At 52.6% G+C, this 23975-nt stretch overlaps 1 protein-coding gene across 5 annotated transcripts in view; it reads left to right on the forward strand.

Annotated features, from left to right (window-relative positions):
- EPRS1 (glutamyl-prolyl-tRNA synthetase 1) overlaps positions 1–23975 on the forward strand; it is a 260057-nt gene that overhangs the window by 33807 nt on the left and 202275 nt on the right. For 4 of the 5 annotated variants that reach the window (XM_083175138.1, XM_083175140.1, XM_083175139.1 and 1 more), the window contains exons 6-7: positions 9692–9786; positions 21268–21394. In XM_083175138.1, coding sequence (XP_083031264.1) covers positions 9692–9786; positions 21268–21394 — 222 coding nt within the window. Of the gene's footprint in view, positions 1–9691; positions 9787–20181; positions 20193–21267; positions 21395–23975 lie in introns of those variants that run through there. The other variant, XM_083175141.1, reaches the window with a different exon arrangement.

The raw sequence follows: 23975 nt of genomic DNA on the forward strand, positions 1-23975 counted from the left end.
AACTCTGCTCCTCCCCTGCCTTAAGCTGATTAACAAAGAGAGATGCCATGGTCGCTTATCTGCCCACGAAGTAAGTAAGTGTTTAGAAAGTTAGGAAATGCTCTAAAACAGGTGGCAACCACTGTAACTTTTTCAGAAGTATTGCCAGTACACCAAGGGGAAGATAGAAATCAGAGTGTCAGAAACTTCAATGTTTGGCTAAGGAATTGGTGCAATGAGCAGAGATTTGGATATTTAGGTCAAAGTCAAGCTACCTGGCAAGACAGAGCCTTATATAAAAGTGATGGCCTGCATCCACCTTCAAGGGGAATGAGATTATTAAGTGAGAAGTTTGGAAGCTTCATCAGCAACTATTTAAACTAACAGACGGGGGCAGTGAACCAAATAAGAATAAATACAACTGCACTCCCCACCAACCTAGAGGTATTGTCTCTGCAGGCAAATGGAACAGGAAGCCTATCCACTGCAGCAGAAGATAATGCCGATAGACAAAACCGAATAGATATAGGCAGAAAGAAGAACATAGCTAGCACCAGGAGAAGCACAAACATAACTGTAAGAGCTATGTATGCAAATGCTAGGATCTTAGGAAATAAAATCCCAGAACTAATTGCAATAATGACAAGGGATGAACTGGATATTGGGGCTATTACAGAGTCATGGTGCAATGAAAATCATGACTGGGACATAGCTATACCAGGATATACTTTATTTAGGAAGGACAGAATGGGAAGAATTGGAGGAGTGGTTGCAATATGTGAAAAAAAGCAAAAAGACTACCTTAATACAAAGTATTGAAACGGAGGCCCTTTGGGTGACCATAGAAACAGGGGAGAAGGCGATTCTTCGTATAGGGTGATCTACAGACCACCAGGTCAGGAAGAGGAACTAGACAAGAGCCTATTGTAGGACATCAATAAAATGGAATTAAAAGGAGAGGTGATAATCATGGGAGACTTTAATCTACCTGATGTAAACTGGGAGCTGCCTGTTGCAAGTTCCACCAGAAGTAGGGACATGCTGAATTCCTTGCAAGGAAGGACAAAGGTGTATCTTGTTAATTAGAAGGAGGCTAAGAAGGTAATCAGATGTGCAAAAGCACAGGCTGAAGAGAAAATGGCCCAGTCAGGGGGTAAAGGGGGGAAAACTTTTTTTTAGGTATATTAGTGAAAGGAGAAAAACAAAAAGTGGAATAAGACTAAAGACAGAAAGTGAAAGTTTTCTTGAGGGGGACACTGTAATAGCAGATAATATTAATAATTATTTCTGCTCAGTATTCACTGCTGAAAGAGAGGGCAAGGGGCCACAGTTAAATTGCAAGTATAGTCAGAAAACTGAGGGAGAAACAAGTACATTTACAGAGGATAAAGTCCTCACAGAATTCTCAAAACTGAAAGTGGATAAATCAATGGGGCCAAATGGGATACATCCAAGGATACTAAAAGAGCTTAAAGGGGAGCTGGTAAAACCAATAACAGAATTATTCAACCAGTCACTAGCTACTGGAGTAATCCCAGAGGACTGGAAAACATTGAATGTAGTCCCACTGCACAAAAGTGGAAGCAAGGAAGAGGTAAGCAACTATCGACCAGTGAGCCTTACATCAGTAATAGGGAAATTTATTAAAACACTATTAATACAAAGAGTTGTAGAATATCTCAAAACCAGGAATGTACAGGATCCAAAACAGCATGGGTTTACTGGGGGAAGATCATGTCAAACAAATCTTATTGACTTTTTTGACTGGGTGACTAAAGTAATAGATCAAGGTGGGGCTGTAGATGTAGCTTATCTAGACTTTAGTAAGGCTTTTGACACTGTCCCACATCGCAGACTGTTAAATAAACTTGAAAGCTTGGGATTGGATTTTAGGATAGTTGAATGGATAAGAGCGTGGTTGCAGGACAGAAAACAGAGTTGTAGTAAATGGAGTACAGTCAAAGGAGGGAAAGGTGGAGTACCCCAGGGATCTGTACTTGGACCAGTGCTTTTTAATATCTTTATTGGTGATATTGCAAATGGAATTGAGGGTAAAATGTGCCTTTTTGCAGATGACACAAAGGTGTGCAACAGGGTAGACACACCAGGAGGGGTAAAACAAATGATTGAGGATCTAGGTAGATTAGAGGAATGGTCAAGGGCACAGCAACTACAGTTTAATGCCAAAAAATGCAAAATCATGCACTTGGGTCTCAGAAATCCAAAGACTAAATATAATATAAATGGCACTATAATGGAAACTACTGAGGAAGAGAGGGATCTAGGTGTCACTAATTCAGGAGACCTAAAGGCAGGTAGGCAATGTAACAAAGCAATGAAGAAGGCAAGTCCGATGCTTGGTTGTATAGGGAGAGGTATCCGCAGTAGAAAGAAAGAAGTAATAATGCCACTGTATAGGTCATTGGTACGACCTCACCTAGAGTATTGTGTTCAGTTCTGGAGGCCATATCTCCAGAAGGATATAAATACATTAGAGACTGTACAAAGAAGGGCAACTAAAATGGTGCAAGGCCTACATCACAAAACATACCAGGAAAGACTAAAATACTAATATGTATACTATAAAGCAGAGAAGGGAAAGAGGGGACATGATAGAAACTTTCAAATATATCAAGGGCTTTAACAAGGTACAGGTGGGAGACATTCTTCACAGGAAGAGGAGCAGCAGAACAGGAGGACATGCACTGACACTAGAGGGAGGAAGGTACAGGTGGGAGACATTCTTCACAGGAAGAGGAGCAACAGAACACGAGGACATGCACTGACACTAGAGGGAGGAAGGTACAGGTGGGAGACATTCTTCACAGGAAGAGGAGCAGCAGAACACGAGGACATGCACTGAAACGAGAGAGAGGAAGATTCAGGGGAAATTTGAGGAAGAATTACTTCACAGAAAGAGTAGTAGATAAGTGGAATAGCCAACCATCAGAGGTGGTAGAGGCAAATACAGTAGTACAATGTAAACATGCTTGGGATAGGCATATTGATATCCTTACAAAAAAATAAGGATCAAATATGGTTTGAGGTAACATGTTTAAAAAAGGGGCAGACTAGATGGGCCAAGTGGTTCTTATCTGCCGTCACAGAAGTGTGACGTGCTGTTAAGTTGGCACCCGTTCTGTACTGCCATGGGCCCTTTTCTCTTTGCAGTTCCCCTGGTACCTGGGATATTCCTGGGATTCATCGCACACGTTACCCTCCTCCCTATAACCGTTGGGTTAACAGTTTGCCTTGGGTGCTGAGAAACCTTGCACCGGCCCTGCATGCATATGTCTCAGAAGTTGTACAGGAGTGCGCATTTATTATTTATTTATTAGCAGTTTCTTATATAGCGCGCACAGATTCCGCAGCGCTTTACAGAGGATATTTGACCATTCACATCAGTCCCTGTGGAGCTTACAATCTATATTCCCTACCACATGTACACGTACACACAGACATTCTAGGGTTAATTTTTTGGGAGCCAATTAACCTACCAGTATATTTTTGGATTGTGGGAGGAAACCGGAGTACCCGGAGGAAACCCACGCAAGTACGGGGAGAATATACAAACTCTGCACAGTTTGGGCCATGGTGGGTATTGAACCCATGACCTCAGGGCTGTGAGGCAGTAATGCTAACCATTACACCGTCCGTACTGCATCTTACCGCACATAGTGTGTACACGTTATACAATATTGTACTGTAGTAAATCGTTACAATCATGTACAATTTTGCATACTGAGAATGGGCCCTAAGCAGCATATCCTATTTCTCTATCATCCATATGGGATACTGGGATTCTCAATACATTGTGGAACAAGAGGTCCTCCGCAGGAGACAGGCACATAAAACTTCATAGTGGGTGTATTGGCTCCTCCCCTCTACTTCCTCTCTCTAAAGTCAGTTTAGAAAAATGTCCCTTTGGAGAGGCTGCACTTCATGGAAGCTCCAGAGAGAGTTTTTCTTCATTTATTTTGTTTATTATTTTGGGGAGCCTGTTTTGGGCTTTAACAGCTCCCTGCTTTGTGGGAAGCCTGGGGAGCAGTACAGTTGCAGGCCTTTCAAGGTACCGAACTGTCCCAGTTGCGGGACTGTCCTGAGAGAATGCTTGTTGTGGGGGGTATGACGCTGCAGCGCTTCACACCCCCAGCTTGCCACACACCTCTGGCTCAGTCCAAAGATGTCAGTGGTGAGTGTTACCAGGAGTCCCATCAGTGGGGTACCCCGGTTTATTCTGCGGCAAGATGGCGGTGTCCTTGCACAAGACGCGCTCACACTGGATGCTGTACACTGCCACTGGACCACCAGGGTATGTGTTAAGTTTTGCTACTTATAGCAACAGCGCCAGTATAAAGATTAGTAAAAGCACCAGCGCCATTGTAAGGGGAGGGGCTTACTCAGAGCGGGGACCCAGCTCTCTGGGCGTGAATTTCCTGCTTCTCCCTGCATTATGTGGGCGCCATTATACAGCAGCAGACACTCCTCAGCGGTGCTGACTGTCTCTAGACAGAGTGGAAGAGACCTGCAGCAGAGACCGCAAGTGAAATAGCGCTGAAAAAGGTTAATTTGGGTGTTTTAGCTGTTGCACATACTTGTATAGATGTATACTCTGTGTATAGATATCTATTATGGTACTAATGTGTTAGCAGGGCGCCCGGCTACGCTACGCTGACAACGTACCTTAGGCTAGGTTGACTTACTTGCGGCGGGCGGCAGAGCTTCATCGGCAGGCGGAGGGGTGAGATCCTGGCGGGCTGAAAGGCTGGCGGCGGAGCTTCATCGGCGCCCGGGCAGAGGGGGGAGATCCCGGCGGGTGGGCGGAGGAGACGCGTCCTGGGGCGGCAGCAATGTATGTAATTCAGTGTACTGCCGCTGGGGGAGCATCACATGGTTTCCCTGCTCCCCCAGCAGCACTACACTAATTGCATACATTGCTGCCGCCGGGGACTGTCATGGCGGACGCAAGTGCAGGGAGCCGAGTGCTGGAGGAGGGAACGCTGGCGCCTGGGGCATCATAGAGGTAAGTATAATGCACTGCACACACACAACACCCACTAACACAATCATATCCCACTATCCACATGATACCCCCATTATCCACGTGGGCGTGGAGTTAATTTTATAAAGTGTGGCGAGCCACCGAGCCCCGTGAGGGGATGCGTGTCTGTGGGGATATGAACCATTATGTATTAGCACAGCTGTAGTTTCCGTAGCCAGCGTAGTGTTGTATTGGTATTCTCTACGTAATGGTAATACAGAAGTACCTCTATTACTGATAACCAGCTCCTCAATCTGGGGGCTAAGGTTAAGAGTGTGCTGGTCCCCTCAGTATCTCTGGGTCCTTTCCCCACTTGCTTGTTAAGCTTCTCGGGCACACATTATAAATAATGCACATAGCTTCTATACACTTCACACTGACTCTCCCTGGTGGTTTGTGTGTGTGTTGTGGGGTGGTTACAATCCTAAGATGTTAGAAAGTTATGTGTATGATTTGCAGCACGAAGTTTGCTCCTGCATCTACTGCACAAGTCACTTGTGTCACCACAGCTTATTGGGGGTCACCACAGCTTGTATTCCCACACAACTGTGTGGAGGATCGCAGGGGGATTCCAATGCCAAAAGAGGCACGCGTGTAAAGTTCAGAAAGGTTAGGTCCTCTGCACCTTCTGACCGCAGCTCCAGCGCAGCTTCCTAAAAACCCTTTGCTTTACTGGTTACACCCACCACAAGATCTACTTGCGGTGGGAGCATGGCTGTCACACTTCAACCACGTGTGGGAGGCCTCCTGCCGCAGTCCATGGGTCGGGACTTATTTTTCATGGCTACAGGCTGTAGTTCGACAGGTTGCCGCCGCAGAGGTACTTTCGGTCCGGGCTCCCGGCAGTGGCGGGGATCAGCTTACCCTCAGGCAAGCAGTGCAAAAGCTGATGGATTCTCAGGTGATATTACCAGTTCCAGTACTGTCCAGACGTTTCCAGTTCTTGGGGATGATTCTGGATACAATGGAACAGAAAGTGTTCCTGCCGGAGGACAAGGCGGTAGCCATTCTACTGCTGGTAGTGGCGGTCCTTACACCGGTTCTGGTTTCAGTACATCATTGCATCCACCTGCTGAGAAAAATGGTGGCCTTTTTTGAGGCGATCCAATTCAGGAGATTCCACTCCCGGGTGTTCCAGTTGGACCTTTTGACCAAGTGGTCTGAGTCACACCTTCAGATGCACAGGCGGATAAGTCTATCATCACAGGCAAGGCTGTCCTTGCAATGGTGGCAGCACCCTCAAAACCTTTTGGCATGCAGACGGTTCGGGATCCGGGATTGGGTCCTTCTGACGATTTACGCCAGTCTCCTCGGCTGGGGAGCGGTAATACAAGGAAGGAAAATGGTCTCCGTTGGGAGTCATAACTGCACATCAACTGTTTGGAAGCAGTTTATTATGTGCTCCTGCAGGCTGTCCCTCTGTTGCCAAACCTTGCGATTCAGATTCACTCGGACAATGTGACGACGGTTGCTTGAATCAACCGGCAGGGGGCGACAGAGCAGGACCTGCACGACAAATTGTAGTACAACCTGGTGTAATTGTTTCCTTCTATTCCCTTGCTAGGTTGGGTGTTAAAAGGTTTAGAAGCTAAGGAGTGGACGCATGACCTCGAAGGGTGTGGAACGCGGATCTTCAGGCCATGGTCTTAGAGACCCCTTGGGGTCTACCTCTCGTGGTCGACTCGCTCGCTCACTCACTCACTCAAGGGCCCTTTGTTTACCAGGACTTAGGGCAGCTTCGCTTGACGGCCTGGAGTTTGAGGCAGATTTTAGCCTGGAAGGGTCTTCATGCTTCTGTCATTACCACCATGACCCAGTCAAAGAAACCAGTGATGGCTTCCCATTACCATAAGATCTGGAAAAGGTATGTGGCCTGGTGTGAAACTAATTCCTTTCGCTCTGCGGATTTTAAAATGGACCGTTTTCTGCAATTCCTGCTTGGACCTGGGCCTACGTCTGGGCTCCTTTTAAGGTATGGATTTTGGTGCTTTCCATTTTCTTTCAAAGAAAATTGGCAGGCATTCTGAAAGTACAAACCCTTTCTCCAAGCGGTTCTAATGATTCAACCCCCCTTTGTGATGCCTACAGCACCCTGGGACCTAGATGTGGTCTTTTAGTTTCTGCAGTCGTCTTGGTTTGAACCGCTTGCGTCGACTGAATTAAAGTACCTCACGTGGAAGACAGTGGTGCTTCTGGCATCGGCTAGGCGGGTGTCCGAGTTGGGTCCTTTATCTTGCTGGACTCCTTATCTGGTGTTTCATGCAGATGGGGCTGAACTGAGAACAACAAAGCAATTTTTGCCAAAGGTTGTTTCGGCTTTCCATCTGAACCCAGGCTATTGTGGTTATGTCAAGTGTAGGTCACTGGGATTCCTGAATCCTTAGATGTGGTTTGGGTGCATTGATCCTACGTCGGTAGAATGGCAAGGCTGTGCAAGACTGAATGTCTTTTTGTGCTGATGATGCCCAGAATAAAGGGTTGCCGGCCTTGAAGCAATCGATTGCACGTTAGATCTGTGCTACAATTCGTCAGGCTTATGGAGTGGCCAGCCTACCGGTTCTGCTTTCTGTGAAGGCACATTCTGTGCGGCTGCTTGTGGTGTGTCGGCTATTTGGTCGGCTCCACACACGTATGCAAAGTTTTACAAATTTGACGCTCTGGCCAAAGAGGATACCGGTAAATACTTTTCTCGAAGTCCATATGGGATACTGGGCGCCCGGAGTTCAATACTGCGTTTGGTTGTCCCTAATATGTTGTAACGTTTTGGCTTGTTGCATATGTTGTCACTTATGTGATATTTACTTGTTGTGTTCAAAAAATTGTTAACAGTATTGTTACCAGTTATTGTTGTTTGAGGGTATGAATCTCACCACACTTAAATATACTCATATCCTACCTCACATACATTCTCCTCGGGCACAGTTTTTCCTTAACTGGCTTGTGGGAGGGTTTATGTGCCTGTCTCCTGTGGAGGACCTTTTTCCCCAATGTATTGAGAATCCCAATATCCCATATGGACTTCTAGAAAAGGATTTATTGGTAGGTAATTAAAATCCTCATTATCCCTGGAGCTAGTTTGGCTGATAGAGGCGGCTAGTGCGATAAATGACTGATGGTTGTTATCACAGTATCATATTAGAGGCCATTTTTATCGCCTGGAAACACATGGGGTCTTGGATAAGTCCCTGACTGCTTATCACTGATGATGCTTTGTGTGCCTCAGGCATGTGGGATTGCTCTTTGTTAACAATATAAATGATAAGCAGACGGTCGTTATCGTGCATAGCATATAATATATTGTCTAGTCAGTGTCCGCTCCTTACTCCCACAGTCAGATTGAGTGTCCCATTGTTATAGGGTGCTCTCTACATCATCTGCACCACATCTTACTAGTTATTATAAGTGCTAACAAATAAGTCTCATTGTCACACTTTGTACTGCCTGCAGTACCACTGATCAGCCAGGGGTGGTGCTCTTATCAGTCTGCTGCAGCTAGATTGTCTGCCACATGTTATATGCTACACCAGCGGTGGCCAACCCGCGGCTCTCGAGCCGCATGCGGCTCTCCCCCTTCTAAAGTGCGCTCCTGCTCGCACTGCTGCCCAACGCGGCGCCCACCGTCCGTCCCCTATCACCCGCTGCCGGTTCCCGAGGGCAGGAGAGCGCGCATCGCGCATCTCTCCTATCCCTCACTATGCATCCTTGTGACTTGGCCACACGCCAATCACAGCTTGCGGGCCGGCAGCCAATCAGGAGCCGGCCCGCGAGATTTGGCAGATTGGTGGACAGCCCAGTCACAGGGAAGTGAGAGGGGAAGGAGACGCGCGGTGTGCTCTCCTCCCCTCGGCGACTTGACTGCAGGGGGACGCCAGACTGTCCTCTCCCCGCCCGGCAGCAGCAGCAACAACGGTGAGTGCTGCTGCTGGGAAATTATCAGTGGGGGCATAACTGGCACTGTAGGGGGGCATATGTGGCATTGTGGTAACCAATCTGGCACTGGGCACATAACTAGCACTGTGGGGGCATATGTGTGTCATTGTGGGGACATACCTGGCACTGGGCACATAACTAGCACTGTGGGGGCATATGTGTGGCACTGTGGGGGCATATCTGACACCGTGGGGCATATATGTGTGGCACTGTGGGGGCATATCTGGCACCGTGGGGCATATATGTGTGGCACTGTGGGGGCATATCTGGCACCGGGGGGCATATATGTGTGGCACTGGGGGCATATCTGGCACCGTGGGGCATATATGTGTAGCACTGGGGGCATACCTAGCACTGTGGGGGGCATAAAGTTTTGTCATGTAGCCACTTCCCCTTGTGCCATATGACCACTCCCCTGACCACACCCCTTTTCGCCGTGCGCATGATGTCGGCTCTTTGGCTTGATTGCCGATATTTTTCGGCTCTTTACCTTGGACCGGTTGGCCACCCCTGTACTACACTGTCAGCCACAATGTACATTCAGGATATGTTTCCTCTGTAATTAGGAGCGGTATTTGGCTGGATACTACAGTATATTGCTTACTGTGGCGTCATTCTACAACAGGGTATCTCTGTGTATGTAGAGGTCACCTAAGCATTCCATGACTTGGTCTTCTGCCCTGTGACCGCGCTCGATGTCCCTACAGCTGTGTCGTTATCCCCATACATTTATTCTTTCAGGCTCCAGAGAAGAAGCAAGATGTTGGGAAGTTTGTTGAGCTGCCTGGTGCAGAAATGGGGAAGGTGGTCGTGAGATTCCCCCCTGAGGCCAGTGGGTAAGTCGGCACCTGAGCTGGTAATGGAGGTATATTGTCTGGCTGTATGGATGGAGATGGGGAAGGTGGTAGTGAGATGCCCCCTGAGGCCAGCGGGTAAGTCGGCAGCTGAGCTGGTAATGGAGGTATCTGCCTGGCTGTATGGATGGAGATGGGGAAGGTGGTAGTGAGATGCCCCCTGAGGCCAGCGGGTAAGTCGGCAGCTGAGCTGGGTAATGGAGGTATCTGCCTGGCTGTATGGATGGAGATGGAGATGGGGAAGGTGGTAGTGAGATTCCCCCCTGAGGCCAGCGGGTAAGTCGGCAGCTGAGCTGGGTAATGGCGGTATCTGCCTGGCTGTATGGATGGGGAAGGTGGTAGTGAGATGCCCCCTTAGGCCAGCGGGTAAGTCGGCAGCTGATTTGGGTAATGGCGGTATCTGCCTGGCTGTATGGATGGAGATGGGAAGGTGGTAGTGAGATGCCCCCTGAGGCCAGCGGGTAAGTCAGCAGCTGAGCTGGGTAATGGAGGTATCTGCCTGGCTGTATGGATGGAGATGGGGAAGGTGGTAGTGAGATGCCCCCTGAGGCCAGCAGGTAAGTCGGCAGCTGAGCTGGGTAATGGAGGTATCTGCCTGGCTGTATGTATGGAGATGGGGAAGGTGGTAGTGAGATGCCCCCTGAGGCCAGCGGGTAAGTCGGCAGCTGAGCTGGGTAATGGAGGTATCTGCCTGGCTGTATGGATGGAGATGGGGAAGGTGGTAGTGAGATGCCCCCTGAGGCCAGCAGGTAAGTCGGCAGCTGAGCTGGGTAATGGAGGTATCTGCCTGGCTGTATGGATGGAGATGGGGAAGGTGGTAGTGAGATGCCCCCTGAGGCCAGCGGGTAAGTCGGCAGCTGAGCAGGGTAATGGAGGTATCTGCCTGGCTGTATGGATGGAGATGGGGAAGGTGGTAGTGAGATGCCCCCTGAGGCCAGTGTGTAAGTCGGCAGCTGAGCTGGGTAATGGAGGTATCTGCCTGGCTGTATGGATGGAGATGGGGAAGGTGGTAGTGAGATGCCCCCTGAGGCCAGCGGGTAAGTCGGCAGCTGAGCTGGGTAATGGAGGTATCTGCCTGGCTGTATGGATGGAGATGGGGAAGGTGGTAGTGAGATGCCCCCTGAGGCCAGTGTGTAAGTCGGCAGCTGAGCTGGGTAATGGAGGTATCTGCCTGGCTGTATGGATGGAGATGGGGAAGGTGGTAGTGAGATGCCCCCTGAGGCCAGTGGGTAAGTCGGCAGCTGATCTGGGTAATGGAGGTATCTGCCTGGCTGTATGGATGGAGATGGGGAAGGTGGTAGTGAGATGCCCCCTGAGGCCAGTGGGTAAGTCGGCAGCTGCGCTGGGTAATGGAGGTATCTGCCTGGCTGTATGGATGGAGATGGGGAAGGTGGTAGTGAGATGCCCCCTGAGGCCAGCGGGTAAGTTGGCAGCTGAGCTGGGTAATGGAGGTATCTGCCTGGCTGTATGGATGGAGATGGGGAAGGTGGTAGTGAGATGCCCCCTGAGGCCAGTGTGTAAGTCGGCAGCTGAGCTGGGTAATGGCGGTATCTGCCTGGCTGTATGGATGGAGATGGGGAAGGTGGTAGTGAGATGCCCCCTGAGGCCAGCGGGTAAGTCGGCAGCTGAGCTGGGTAATGGAGGTATCTGCCTGGCTGTATGGATGGAGATGGGGAAGGTGGTAGTGAGATGCCCCCTGAGGCCAGCGGTTAAGTCGGCAGCTGAGCTGGTAATGGAGGTATCTGTCTGGCTGTATGGATGGAGATGGGGAAGGTGGTAGTGAGATGCCCCCTGAGGCCAGCGGGTAAGTCGGCAGCTGAGCTGGGTAATGGGAGGTATCTGCCTGGCTGTATGGATGGGGAAGGTGGTAGTGAGATGCCCCCTGAGGCCAGCGGGTAAGTCGGCAGCTGAGCTGGGTAATGGAGGTATATTGTCTGGCTGTATGGATGGAGATGGGGAAGGTGGTCGTGAGATGCCCCCTGAGGCCAGCGGGTAAGTCGGCAGCTGAGCTGGGTAATGGAGGTATCTGCCTGGCTGTATGGATGGAGATGGGGAAGGTGGTAGTGAGATGCCCCCTTAGGCCAGCGGGTAAGTCGGCAGCTGAGCTGGGTAATGGAGGTATCTGCCTGGCTGTATGTATGAAGATGGGGAAGGTGGTAGTGAGATGCCCCCTGAGGCCAGCGGGTAAGTCGGCAGCTGAGCTGGGTAATGGAGGTATCTGCCTGGCTGTATGGATGGAGATGGGGAAGGTGGTAGTGAGATGCCCCCTGAGGCCACTGTGTAAGTCGGCAGCTGAGCTGGGTAATGGAGGTATATTGTCTGGCTGTATGGATGGAGATGGGGAAGGTGGTAGTGAGATGCCCCCTGAGGCCAGCAGGTAAGTCGGCAGCTGAGCTGGGTAATGGAGGTATCTGCCTGGCTGTATGTATGGAGATGGGGAAGGTGGTAGTGAGATGCCCCCTGAGGCCAGTGTGTAAGTCGGCAGCTGAGCTGGGTAATGGCGGTATCTGCCTGGCTGTATGGATGGAGATGGGGAAGGTGGTAGTGAGATGCCCCCTGAGGCCAGCGGGTAAGTCGGCAGCTGAGCTGGGTAATGGAGGTATCTGCCTGGTTGTATGGATGGAGATGGGGAAGGTGGTAGTGAGATGCCCCCTGAGGCCAGTGTGTAAGTCGGCAGCTGAGCTGGGTAATGGCGGTGTCTGCCTGGCTGTATGGATGGAGATGGGGAAGGTGGTAGTGAGATTCCCCCTGAGGCCAGCGGGTAAAACGGCAGCTGAGCTGGTAATGGAGGTATCTGTCTGGCTGTATGGATGGAGATGGGGAAGGTGGTAGTGAGATGCCCCCTGAGGCCAGCGGGTAAGTCGGCAGCTGAGCTGGGTAATGGAGGTATATTGTCTGGCTGTATGGATGGAGATGGGGAAGGTGGTCGTGAGATGCCCCCTGAGGCCAGCGGGTAAGTCGGCAGCTGAGCTGGGTAATGGAGGTATCTGCCTGGCTGTATGGATGGAGATGGGGAAGGTGGTAGTGAGATGCCCCCTTAGGCCAGCGGGTAAGTCGGCAGCTGAGCTGGGTAATGGAGGTATCTGCCTGGCTGTATGTATGAAGATGGGGAAGGTGGTAGTGAGATGCCCCCTGAGGCCAGCGGGTAAGTCGGCAGCTGAGCTGGGTAATGGAGGTATCTGCCTGGCTGTATGGATGGAGATGGGGAAGGTGGTAGTGAGATGCCCCCTGAGGCCACTGTGTAAGTCGGCAGCTGAGCTGGGTAATGGAGGTATATTGTCTGGCTGTATGGATGGAGATGGGGAAGGTGGTAGTGAGATGCCCCCTGAGGCCAGCGGGTAAGTCGGCAGCTGAGCTGGTAATGGAGGTATCTGTCTGGCTGTATGGATGGAGATGGGGAAGGTGGTAGTGAGATGCCCCCTGAGACCAGCGGGTAAGTCGGCAGCTGAGCTGGGTAATGGAGGTATCTGCCTGGCTGTATGGATGGAGATGGGGAAGGTGGTAGTGAGATGCCCCCTGAGGCCAGTGTGTAAGTCGGCAGCTGAGCTGGTAATGGAGGTATCTGCCTGGCTGTATGGATGGAGATGGGGAAGGTGGTAGTGAGATGCCCCCTGAGGCCAGTGGGTAAGTCGGCAGCTGAGCTGGTAATGGAGGTATCTGCCTGGCTGTATGGATGGAGATGGGGAAGGTGGTAGTGAGATGCCCCCTGAGGCCAGCGGGTAAGTCGGCAGCTGAGCTGGTAATGGAGGTATCTGCCTGGCTGTATTGATGGAGATGGGGAAGGTGGTAGTGAGATGCCCCCTGAGGCCAGTGGGTAAGTCGGCAGCTGAGCTGGTAATGGAGGTATCTGCCTGGCTGTATGGATGGAGATGGGGAAGGTGGTAGTGAGATGCCCCCTGAGGCCAGCGGGTAAGTCGGCAGCTGAGCTGGTAATGGAGGTATCTGCCTGGCTGTATGGATGGAGATGGGGAAGGTGGTAGTGAGATGCCCCCTGAGGCCAGCGGGTAAGTCGGCAGCTGAGCTGGGTAATGGAGGTATCTGCCTGGCTGTATGGATGGAGATGGGGAAGGTGGTAGTGAGATGCCCCCTGAGGCCAGCGGGTAAGTCGGCAGCTGAGCTGGGTAATGGATGTATCTGCCTGGCTGTATGGGTGGAGATGGGGAAGGTGGTAGTGAGATGCCCCCTGAGGCCAGTGTGTAAGTCAGCAGCTGAGCTGGTAATGGCGGTATCTGCCTGGCTGTATGGATGGAGATGGGGAAGGTGGTAGTGAGATGCCCCCTGAGGCCAGTGTGTAAGTCGGCAGCTGAGCTGGGTAATGGAGGTATCTGCCTGGCTGTATGGATGGAGATGGGGATGGTGGTAGTGAGATGCCCCCTGAGGCCAGTGTGTAAGTCGGCAGCTGAGCTGGTAATGGAGGCATCTGCCTGGCTGTATGGATGGAGATGGGGATGGTGGTAGTGAGATGCCCCCTGAGGCCAGTGTGTAAGTCGGCAGCTGAGCTGGGTAATGGAGGTATCTGCCTGGCTGTATGGATGGAGATGGGGAAGGTGGTAGTGAGATGCCCCCTGAGGCCAGCGGGTAAGTCGGCAGCTGAGCTGGGTAATGGAGGTATCTGCCTGGCTGTATGGATGGAGATGGGGAAGGTGGTAGTGAGATGCCCCCTGAGGCCAGTGGGTAAGTCGGCAGCTGATCTGGGTAATGGAGGTATCTGCCTGGCTGTATGGATGGAGATGGGGAAGGTGGTAGTGAGATGCCCCCTGAGGCCAGCGGGTAAGTCGGCAGCTGAGCTGGGTAATGGCGGTATCTGCCTGGCTGTATGGATGGAGATGGGGAAGGTGGTAGTGAGATGCCCCCTGAGGCCAGCGGGTAAGTCGGCAGCTGAGCTGGGTAATGGAGGTATCTGCCTGGCTGTATGTATGGAGATGGGGAAGGTGGTAGTGAGATGCCCCCTTAGGCCAGTGTGTAAGTCGGCAGCTGAGCTGGGTAATGGAGGTATCTGCCTGGCTGTATGGATGGAGATGGGGAAGGTGGTAGTGAGATGCCCCCTGAGGCCAGTGGGTAAGTCGGCAGCTGATCTGGGTAATGGAGGTATCTGCCTGGCTGTATGGATGGAGATGGGGAAGGTGGTAGTGAGATGCCCCCTGAGGCCAGTGGGTAAGTCGGCAGCTGAGCTGGCAATGGAGGTATCTGCCTGGCTGTATGGATGGAGATGGGGAAGGTGGTAGTGAGATGCCCCCTGAGGCCAGTGTGTAAGTCGGCAGCTGAGCTGGGTAATGGAGGTATCTGCCTGGCTGTATGGATGGAGATGGGGAAGGTGGTAGTGAGATGCCCCCTGAGGCCAGCGGGTAAGTCGGCAGCTGAGCTGGGTAATGGAGGTATCTGCCTGGCTGTATGTATGGAGATGGGGAAGGTGGTATTGAGATGCCCCCTGAGGCCAGTGTGTAAGTCGGCAGCTGAGCTGGGTAATGGCGGTATCTGCCTGGCTGTATGGATGGAGATGGGGAAGGTGGTAGTGAGATGCCCCCTGAGGCCAGCGGGTAAGTCGGCAGCTGAGCTGGTAGTGGAGGTATATTGTCTGGCTGTATGTATGGAGATGGGGAAGGTGGTAGTGAGATGCCCCCTGAGGCCAGTGTGTAAGTCGGCAGCTGAGCTGGGTAATGGAGGTATCTGCCTAGCTGTATGGATGGGGAAGGTGGTAGTGAGATGCCCCCTGAGGCCAGTGTGTAAGTCGGCAGCTGAGCTGGGTAATGGAGGTATCTGCCTGGCTGTATGTATGGAGATGGGGAAGGTGGTAGTGAGATGCCCCCTGAGGCCAGCGGGTAAGTCGGCAGCTGAGCTGGTAATGGAGGTATCTGCCTGGCTGTATGGATGGAGATGGGGAAGGTGGTAGTGAGATGCCCCCTGAGGCCAGTGTGTAAGTCGGCAGCTGAGCTGGTAATGGAGGTATCTGCCTGGCTGTATGGATGGAGATGGGGAAGGTGGTAGTGAGATGCCCCCTGAGGCCAGTGTGTAAGTCGGCAGCTGAGCTGGGTAATGGAGGTATCTGCCTGGCTGTATGGATGGAGATGGGGAAGGTGGTAGTGAGATGCCCCCTGAGGCCAGCGGGTAAGTCGGCAGCTGAGCTGGGTAATGGAGGTATCTGCCTGGCTGTATGGATGGAGATGGGGAAGGTGGTAGTGAGATGCCCCCTGAGGCCAGCGGGTAAGTCGGCAGCTGAGCTGGGTAATGGCGGTATCTGCCTGGCTGTATGGATGGAGATGGGGAAGGTGGTAGTGAGATGCCCCCTGAGGCCAGCGGGTAAGTCGGCAGCTGAGCTGGTAATGGAGGTATCTGCCTGGCTGTATGGATGGAGATGGGGAAGGTGGTAGTGAGATGCCCCCTGAGGCCAGCGGGTAAGTCGGCAGCTGAGCTGGGTAATGGAGGTATCTGCCTGGCTGTATGGATGGAGATGGGGAAGGTGGTAGTGAGATGCCCCCTGAGGCCAGCGGGTAAGTCGGCAGCTGAGCTGGGTAATGGAGGTATATTGTCTGGCTGTATGGATGGAGATGGGGAAGGTGGTAGTGAGATGCCCCCTTAGGCCAGCGGGTAAGTCGGCAGCTGATCTGGGTAATGGCGGTATCTGCCTGGCTGTATGGATGGAGATGGGGAAGGTGGTAGTGAGATGCCCCCTGAGGCCAGCGGGTAAGTCGGCAGCTGAGCTGGGTAATGGAGGTATCTGCCTGGCTGTATGGATGGAGATGGGGAAGGTGGTAGTGAGATGCCCCCTGAGGCCAGCGGGTAAGTCGGCAGCTGAGCTGGGTAATGGCGGTATCTGCCTGGCTGTATGGATGGAGATGGGGAAGGTGGTAGTGAGATGCCCCCTGAGGCCAGCGGGTAAGTCGGCAGCTGAGCTGGTAATGGAGGTATCTGCCTGGCTGTATGGATGGAGATGGGGAAGGTGGTAGTGAGATGCCCCCTGAGGCCAGCGGGTAAGTCGGCAGCTGAGCTGGGTAATGGAGGTATCTGCCTGGCTGTATGTATGGAGATGGGGAAGGTGGTAGTGAGATGCCCCCTGAGGCCAGCGGGTAAGTCGGCAGCTGAGCTGGGTAATGGAGGTATCTGCCTGGCGGTATGGATGGAGATGGGGAAGGTGGTAGTGAGATGCCCCCTGAGGCCAGCGGGTAAGTCGGCAGCTGAGCTGGGTAATGGAGGTATATTGTCTGGCTGTATGGATGGAGATGGGGAAGGTGGTAGTGAGATGCCCCCTTAGGCCAGCGGGTAAGTCGGCAGCTGATCTGGGTAATGGCGGTATCTGCCTGGCTGTATGGATGGAGATGGGGAAGGTGGTAGTGAGATGCCCCCTGAGGCCAGCGGGTAAGTCGGCAACTGAGCTGGGTAATGGAGGTATCTGCCTGGCTGTATGGATGGAGATGGGGAAGGTGGTAGTGAGATGCCCCCTGAGGCCAGCGGGTAAGTCGGCAGCTGAGCTGGGTAATGGCGGTATCTGCCTGGCTGTATGGATGGAGATGGGGAAGGTGGTAGTGAGATGCCCCCTGAGGCCAGTGTGTAAGTCGGCAGCTGAGCTGGGTAATGGAGGTATCTGCCTGGCTGTATGGATGGAGATGGGGAAGGTGGTAGTGAGATGCCCCCTGAGGCCAGCGGGTAAGTCGGCACCTGAGCTGGGTAATGGCGGTATCTGCCTGGCTGTATGGATGGAGATGGGGAAGGTGGTAGTGAGATGCCCCCTGAGGCCAGCGGGTAAGTCGGCAGCTGAGCTGGGTAATGGAGGTATCTGCCTGGCTGTATGGATGGAGATGGGGAAGGTGGTAGTGAGATGCCCCCTGAGGCCAGTGTGTAAGTCGGCAGCTGAGCTGGGTAATGGAGGTATATTGTCTGGCTGTATGGATGGAGATGGGGAAGGTGGTAGTGAGATGCCCCCTGAGGCCAGTGTGTAAGTCGGCAGCTGAGCTGGGTAATGGAGGTATCTGCCTGGCTGTATGGATGGAGATGGGGAAGGTGGTAGTGAGATGCCCCCTGAGGCCAGCGGGTAAGTCGGCAGCTGAGCTGGGTAATGGCGGTATCTGCCTGGCTGTATGGATGGAGATGGGGAAGGTGGTAGTGAGATGCCCCCTGAGGCCAGCGGGTAAGTCGGCAGCTGAGCTGGGTAATGGAGGTATATTGTCTGGCTGTATGGATGGAGATGGGGAAGGTGGTAGTGAGATGCCCCCTGAGGCCAGTGTGTAAGTCGGCAGCTGATCTGGGTAATGGAGGTATCTGCCTGGCTGTATGGATGGAGATGGGGAAGGTGGTAGTGAGATGCCCCCTGAGGCCAGCGGGTAAGTCGGCAGCTGAGCTGGGTAATGGAGGTATCTGCCTGGCTGTATGTATGGAGATGGGGAAGGTGGTAGTGAGATGCCCCCTGAGGCCAGTGTGTAAGTCGGCAGCTGATCTGGGTAATGGCGGTATCTGCCTGGCTGTATGTATGGAGATGGGGAAGGTGGTAGTGAGATGCCCCCTGAGGCCAGCGGGTAAGTCGGCAGCTGAGCTGGGTAATGGCGGTATCTGCCTGGCTGTATGGATGGAGATGGGGAAGGTGGTAGTGAGATGCCCCCTGAGGCCAGCGGGTAAGTCGGCAGCTGAGCTGGGTAATGGAGGTATCTGCCTGGCTGTATGGATGGAGATGGGGAAGGTGGTAGTGAGATGCCCCCTGAGGCCAGCGGGTAAGTCGGCACCTGAGCTGGTAATGGAGGTATCTGCCTGGCTGTATGGATGGGGAAGGTGGTAGTGAGATGCCCCCTGAGGCCAGCGGGTAAGTCGGCAGCTGAGCTGGGTAATGGCGGTATATTGTCTGGCTGTATGGATGGAGATGGGGAAGGTGGTAGTGAGATGCCCCCTGAGGCCAGCGGGTAAGTCGGCAGCTGAGCTGGGTAATGGAGGTATCTGCCTGGCTGTATGTATGGAGAAGGTGGTAGTGAGATGCCCCCTGAGGCCATTGTGTAAGTCGGCACCTGAGCTGGTAATGGAGGTATCTGTCTGGCTGTATGGATGGAGATGGGGAAGGTGGTAGTGAGATGCCCCCTGAGGCCAGCGGGTAAGTCGGCAGCTGAGCTGGGTAATGGCGGTATCTGCCTGGCTGTATGTATGGAGATGGGGAAGGTGGTAGTGAGATGCCCACTGAGGCCAGCGGGTAAGTCGGCAGCTGATCTGGGTAATGGCGGTATCTGCCTGGCTGTAAGGATGGGGAAGGTGGTAGTGAGATGCCCCCTGAGGCCAGCGGGTAAGTCGGCAGCTGAGCTGGTAATGGAGGTATCTGCCTGGCTGTATGGATGGGGAAGGTGGTAGTGAGATGCCCCCTTAGGCCAGCGGGTAAGTCGGCAGCTGATCTGGGTAATGGCGGTATCTGCCTGGCTGTATGGATGGAGATGGGGAAGGTGGTAGTGAGATGCCCCCTGAGGCCAGTGGGTAAGTCGGCAGCTGATCTGGGTAATGGAGGCATATTGTCTGGCTGTATGGATGGAGATGGGGAAGGTGGTAGTGAGATGCCCCCTTAGGCCAGCGGGTAAGTCGGCAGCTGATCTGGGTAATGGCGGTATCTGCCTGGCTGTATGGATGGAGATGGGGAAGGTGGTAGTGAGATGCCCCCTTAGGCCAGCGGGTAAGTCGGCAGCTGATCTGGGTAATGGCGGTATCTGCCTGGCTGTATGGATGGAGATGGGGAAGGTGGTAGTGAGATGCCCCCTGAGGCCAGCGGGTAAGTCGGCAGCTGAGCTGGGTAATGGCGGTATCTGCCTGGCTGTATGGATGGAGATGGGGAAGGTGGTAGTGAGATGCCCCCTGAGGCCAGCGGGTAAGTCGGCAGCTGAGCTGGGTAATGGAGGTATCTGCCTGGCTGTATGGATGGAGATGGGGAAGGTGGTTGTGAGATGCCCCCTGAGGCCAGCGGGTAAGTCGGCAGCTGAGCTGGGTAATGGAGGTATCTGCCTGGCTGTATGGATGGAGATGGGGAAGGTGGTTGTGAGATGCCCCCTGAGGCCAGCGGGTAAGTCGGCACCTGAGCTGGTAATGGAGGTATCTGCCTGGCTGTATGGATGGGGAAGGTGGTAGTGAGATGCCCCCTTAGGCCAGCGGGTAAGTCGGCAGCTGAGCTGGGTAATGGCGGTATCTGCCTGGCTGTATGGATGGAGATGGGGAAGGTGGTAGTGAGATGCCCCCTGAGGCCAGCGGGTAAGTCGGCAGCTGAGCTGGTAATGGAGGTATCTGCCTGGCTGTATGGATGGGGAAGGTGGTAGTGAGATGCCCCCTTAGGCCAGCGGGTAAGTCGGCAGCTGATCTGGGTAATGGCGGTATCTGCCTGGCTGTATGGATGGAGATGGGGAAGGTGGTAGTGAGATGCCCCCTGAGGCCAGTGGGTAAGTCGGCAGCTGATCTGGGTAATGGAGGCATATTGTCTGGCTGTATGGATGGAGATGGGGAAGGTGGTAGTGAGATGCCCCCTGAGGCCAGCGGGTAAGTCGGCAGCTGATCTGGGTAATGGCGGTATCTGCCTGGCTGTATGGATGGAGATGGGGAAGGTGGTAGTGAGATGCCCCCTTAGGCCAGCGGGTAAGTCGGCAGCTGATCTGGGTAATGGCGGTATCTGCCTGGCTGTATGGATGGAGATGGGGAAGGTGGTAGTGAGATGCCCCCTGAGGCCAGCAGGTAAGTCGGCAGCTGATCTGGGTAATGGCGGTATCTGCCTGGCTGTATGGATGGAGATGGGGAAGGTGGTAGTGAGATGCCCCCTGAGGCCAGCAGGTAAGTCGGCACCTGAGCTGGGTAATGGCGGTATCTGCCTGGCTGTATGTATGGATGGGGAAGGTGGTAGTGAGATGCCCCCTGAGGCCTGCAGGTAAGTCGGCACCTGAGCTGGGTAATGGCGGTATCTGCCTGGCTGTATGGATGGAGATGGGGAAGGTGGTAGTGAGATGCCCCCTTAGGCCAGCGGGTAAGTCGGCAGCTGATCTGGGTAATGGCGGTATCTGCCTGGCTGTATGTATGGATGGGGAAGGTGGTAGTGAGATGCCCCCTGAGGCCTGCAGGTAAGTCGGCACCTGAGCTGGGTAATGGCGGTATCTGCCTGGCTGTATGGATGGAGATGGGGAAGGTGGTAGTGAGATGCCCCCTGAGGCCAGCGGGTAAGTCGGCAGCTGATCTGGGTAATGGCGGTATCTGCCTGGCTGTATGGATGGAGATGGGGAAGGTGGTAGTGAGATGCCCCCTGAGGCCAGTGTGTAAGTCGGCAGCTGAGCTGGTAATGGCGGTATCTGCCTGGCTGTATGGATGGAGATGGGGAAGGTGGTAGTGAGATGCCCCCTGAGGCCAGTGTGTGTCCCATTAGGACAGCTCAGTAAGGGAGAATATATGAGTTGACCATGTCCAATCCTTACACCTTCAGTACATACCTCAGTGACGCGTTTTATAGGTCCTGTGTCTGTCATTCCCCAGGTACCTGCATATCGGACATGCAAAGGCCGCTCTACTCAACCAGCACTACCAGGTCACCTTCAAGGGGAAACTCATCATGAGATTCGATGACACCAACCCTGAGAAAGAAAAGGAAGATTTTGAGAAGGTAAATGGGGGGCAGCACCTAGAACCCAGTAATCTGCAAATGATAGTCCAGCAGGAGATGCCTGACCTGTCCTGTGTATTGCATAAGGCAGCAGTAGCCACAGTCTGAGAGTTATATAGTGGGAGGAGCAGGGTCCCAGCAGCACAGAGTATATCAGGAGATGAGTGATGGGTCAGTGAGGACAGGGCTGTATGTGACAGGGGCAGTGACATGATGTGAGGAGGGGAATGGAGGCAACAGGAAGCCACAGGCTGAGAGTTATATAGTGGGAGGAGCAGGGCCCCAGCAGCACAGAGTATATCAGGAGATGAGGCATGTGTCAGTGAGGACAGGGCTGCATGTGACAGGGGCAGTGACATGATGTGAGGAGGGGAATGGGGGCAGCAGGAAGCCACAGACTGAGAGTTATACAGTGGGAGGAGCAGGGTCCCTAGCAGCACAGAGTATATCAGGAGATTAATGATGTGTCAGTGAGGACAGGGCTGCATGTGACAGGGGCAGTGACAGGATGTGAGGAAGGGAATGGAGGCAGCAGGAAGTCACAGACTGAGAGATATATAGTGGGAGGAGCAGGGTCCCCAGCAGCACAGAGTATATCAGGAGATGAGGGATGTGTCAGTGAGGACAGGGCTGCATGTGACAGGGGCAGTGACATGATGTGAGGAGGGGAATGGAGGCAGCAGGAAGCCAAAGACTGATAGTTATATAGTGGGAGGGGCAGGGTCCCCAGCAGCACAGAGTAGATCAGGAGATGTGTGATGTGTCAGTGAGGACAGGGCTGCATGTGACAGGGGCAGTGACATGATGTGAGGAGGGGAATGGCGGCAGCAGGAAGCCACAGTCTGAGAGATATATAGTGGGAGGAGCAGGGTCCCCAGCAGCACAGAGTATATCAGGAGATGAGTGATGTGTCAGTGAGGACAGGGCTGCATGTGACAGGGGCAGTGACATGATGTGAGGAGGGGAATGGAGGCAGCAGTAGCCACAGTCTGAGAGTTATATAGTGGGAGGAGCAGGGTCCCAGCAGCACAGAGTATATCAGGAGATGAGTGATGGGTCAGTGAGGACAGGGCTGTATGTGACAGGGGCAGTGACATGATGTGAGGAGGGGAATGGGGGCAGCAGGAAGCCACAGTCTGAGAGATATATAGTGGGAGGAGCAGGGTCCCAGCAGCACAGAGGTCCTGTTAGTGTGAAGAATGAGGTTCTCTGTGTACTGCTACGGGATAGAAAGGCGTTTATCTCTCATTGTTCTTTCTGTGACATTAGTATTTCAGCAGCGGTTTGGAGTTTATCTGGTTACAGTACATACAAGAAGCTCCCTTTATATTCCCTTTCTCCGCTCATCGACTGTAGGTTTTTCTCACCGCACTTTCCTGGTATTAGTTAGATTCACTGTAATTTCTTTGGATTATTGTGGAGAGAAGGAAAACGATACATTTCTGTAAACCTTATTGTATAAGCAATCAGAAAAACAATGTTTCCATTTGCCTTGATACATACATGGCCACCATCTTGGAATTTACAAAATGGCTGCCGGAAACAATGTTTTTGTCTAACGGTTTCTAACTAATATAGAAATTGGATTTTCACAGCTGAACTTCCATTTCCAGGGCCAATCAAATGGTACCAAAGTAGATTCAACCACAAACCTATTAGACTGATATTTTCCATTTCATTAAGTGTTGTACAAGCAATCATACATGAACGTTGCACTAAGGAAGTGACCATTAACCCGGTGGGTTTTACTGGAGCAGGACAAACCTACCAGGGCAGCAGTTTGTCCTGCCCCAGCAAAACCCACCACCGATCGTAGGAGCCCCCCATACCTTCGCTCCAGCGTTTGTATGCCAGAGGCTGAGCTGCCCTGCCGCAGCTGGCCCAGCCACCAGTTACAGCAGTGACCACAGGCGGCAGGCTCGGGTATGTTTGCAGCGGCTCGGGAGGAATTGGGCCGCTGAACTCCTGAGCGCTCCCGAGTCCCCCCCCCCCCCCCTTCCAGAGCCACTCGGAACATCCCCGAGCCTGCCGCCTTCGTCACTGCTGTAAAGGGAATGGCGGCTGGGGAAGAGAAAGGGTTCAGGGGAGCTCCGGCGTACGATCGCCGGAGCGGAGGTGATGGGGAGTTGCACAAGCACTACCAACAAACAAATAACACACACTTACTGGCATTATAAACCACTTATTGGAATATATTCACACTGGCATTAAATCAGACAATATATATCTGCATTAAAGCTGAATAAAATACCATAAACCAACAAACATAGGAACGGATTGCAGAGACCTATTTTAATCTTTAAAAACTTTTCTTTTTCTTAATCTATTATCTTGTTTTAATATTTTCGCTACTCCTATCCATGACACAGGGAAACTTACTACCAGGCCAATAGATAATTAATAAAAATGTACAATTGCCAATATTAAGTGATAGCCTGTGATCTTTTAAACTTGTGATATTTATAAGAACACTAATAAAGGTATAACACACTGATATTTTATAAATAAGTCATTTGGAGACGTGGTGGATGAGGAGTGCATCTGATTAAACGGATGTAATGTATGGTCTGCAGACCAGGTA

The sequence above is a fragment of the Crinia signifera genome, chromosome 3 (assembly GCF_055691185.1).
Source record: "Crinia signifera chromosome 3, ASM5569118v1, whole genome shotgun sequence".
Classification (NCBI taxonomy): domain Eukaryota; kingdom Metazoa; phylum Chordata; class Amphibia; order Anura; family Myobatrachidae; genus Crinia; species Crinia signifera.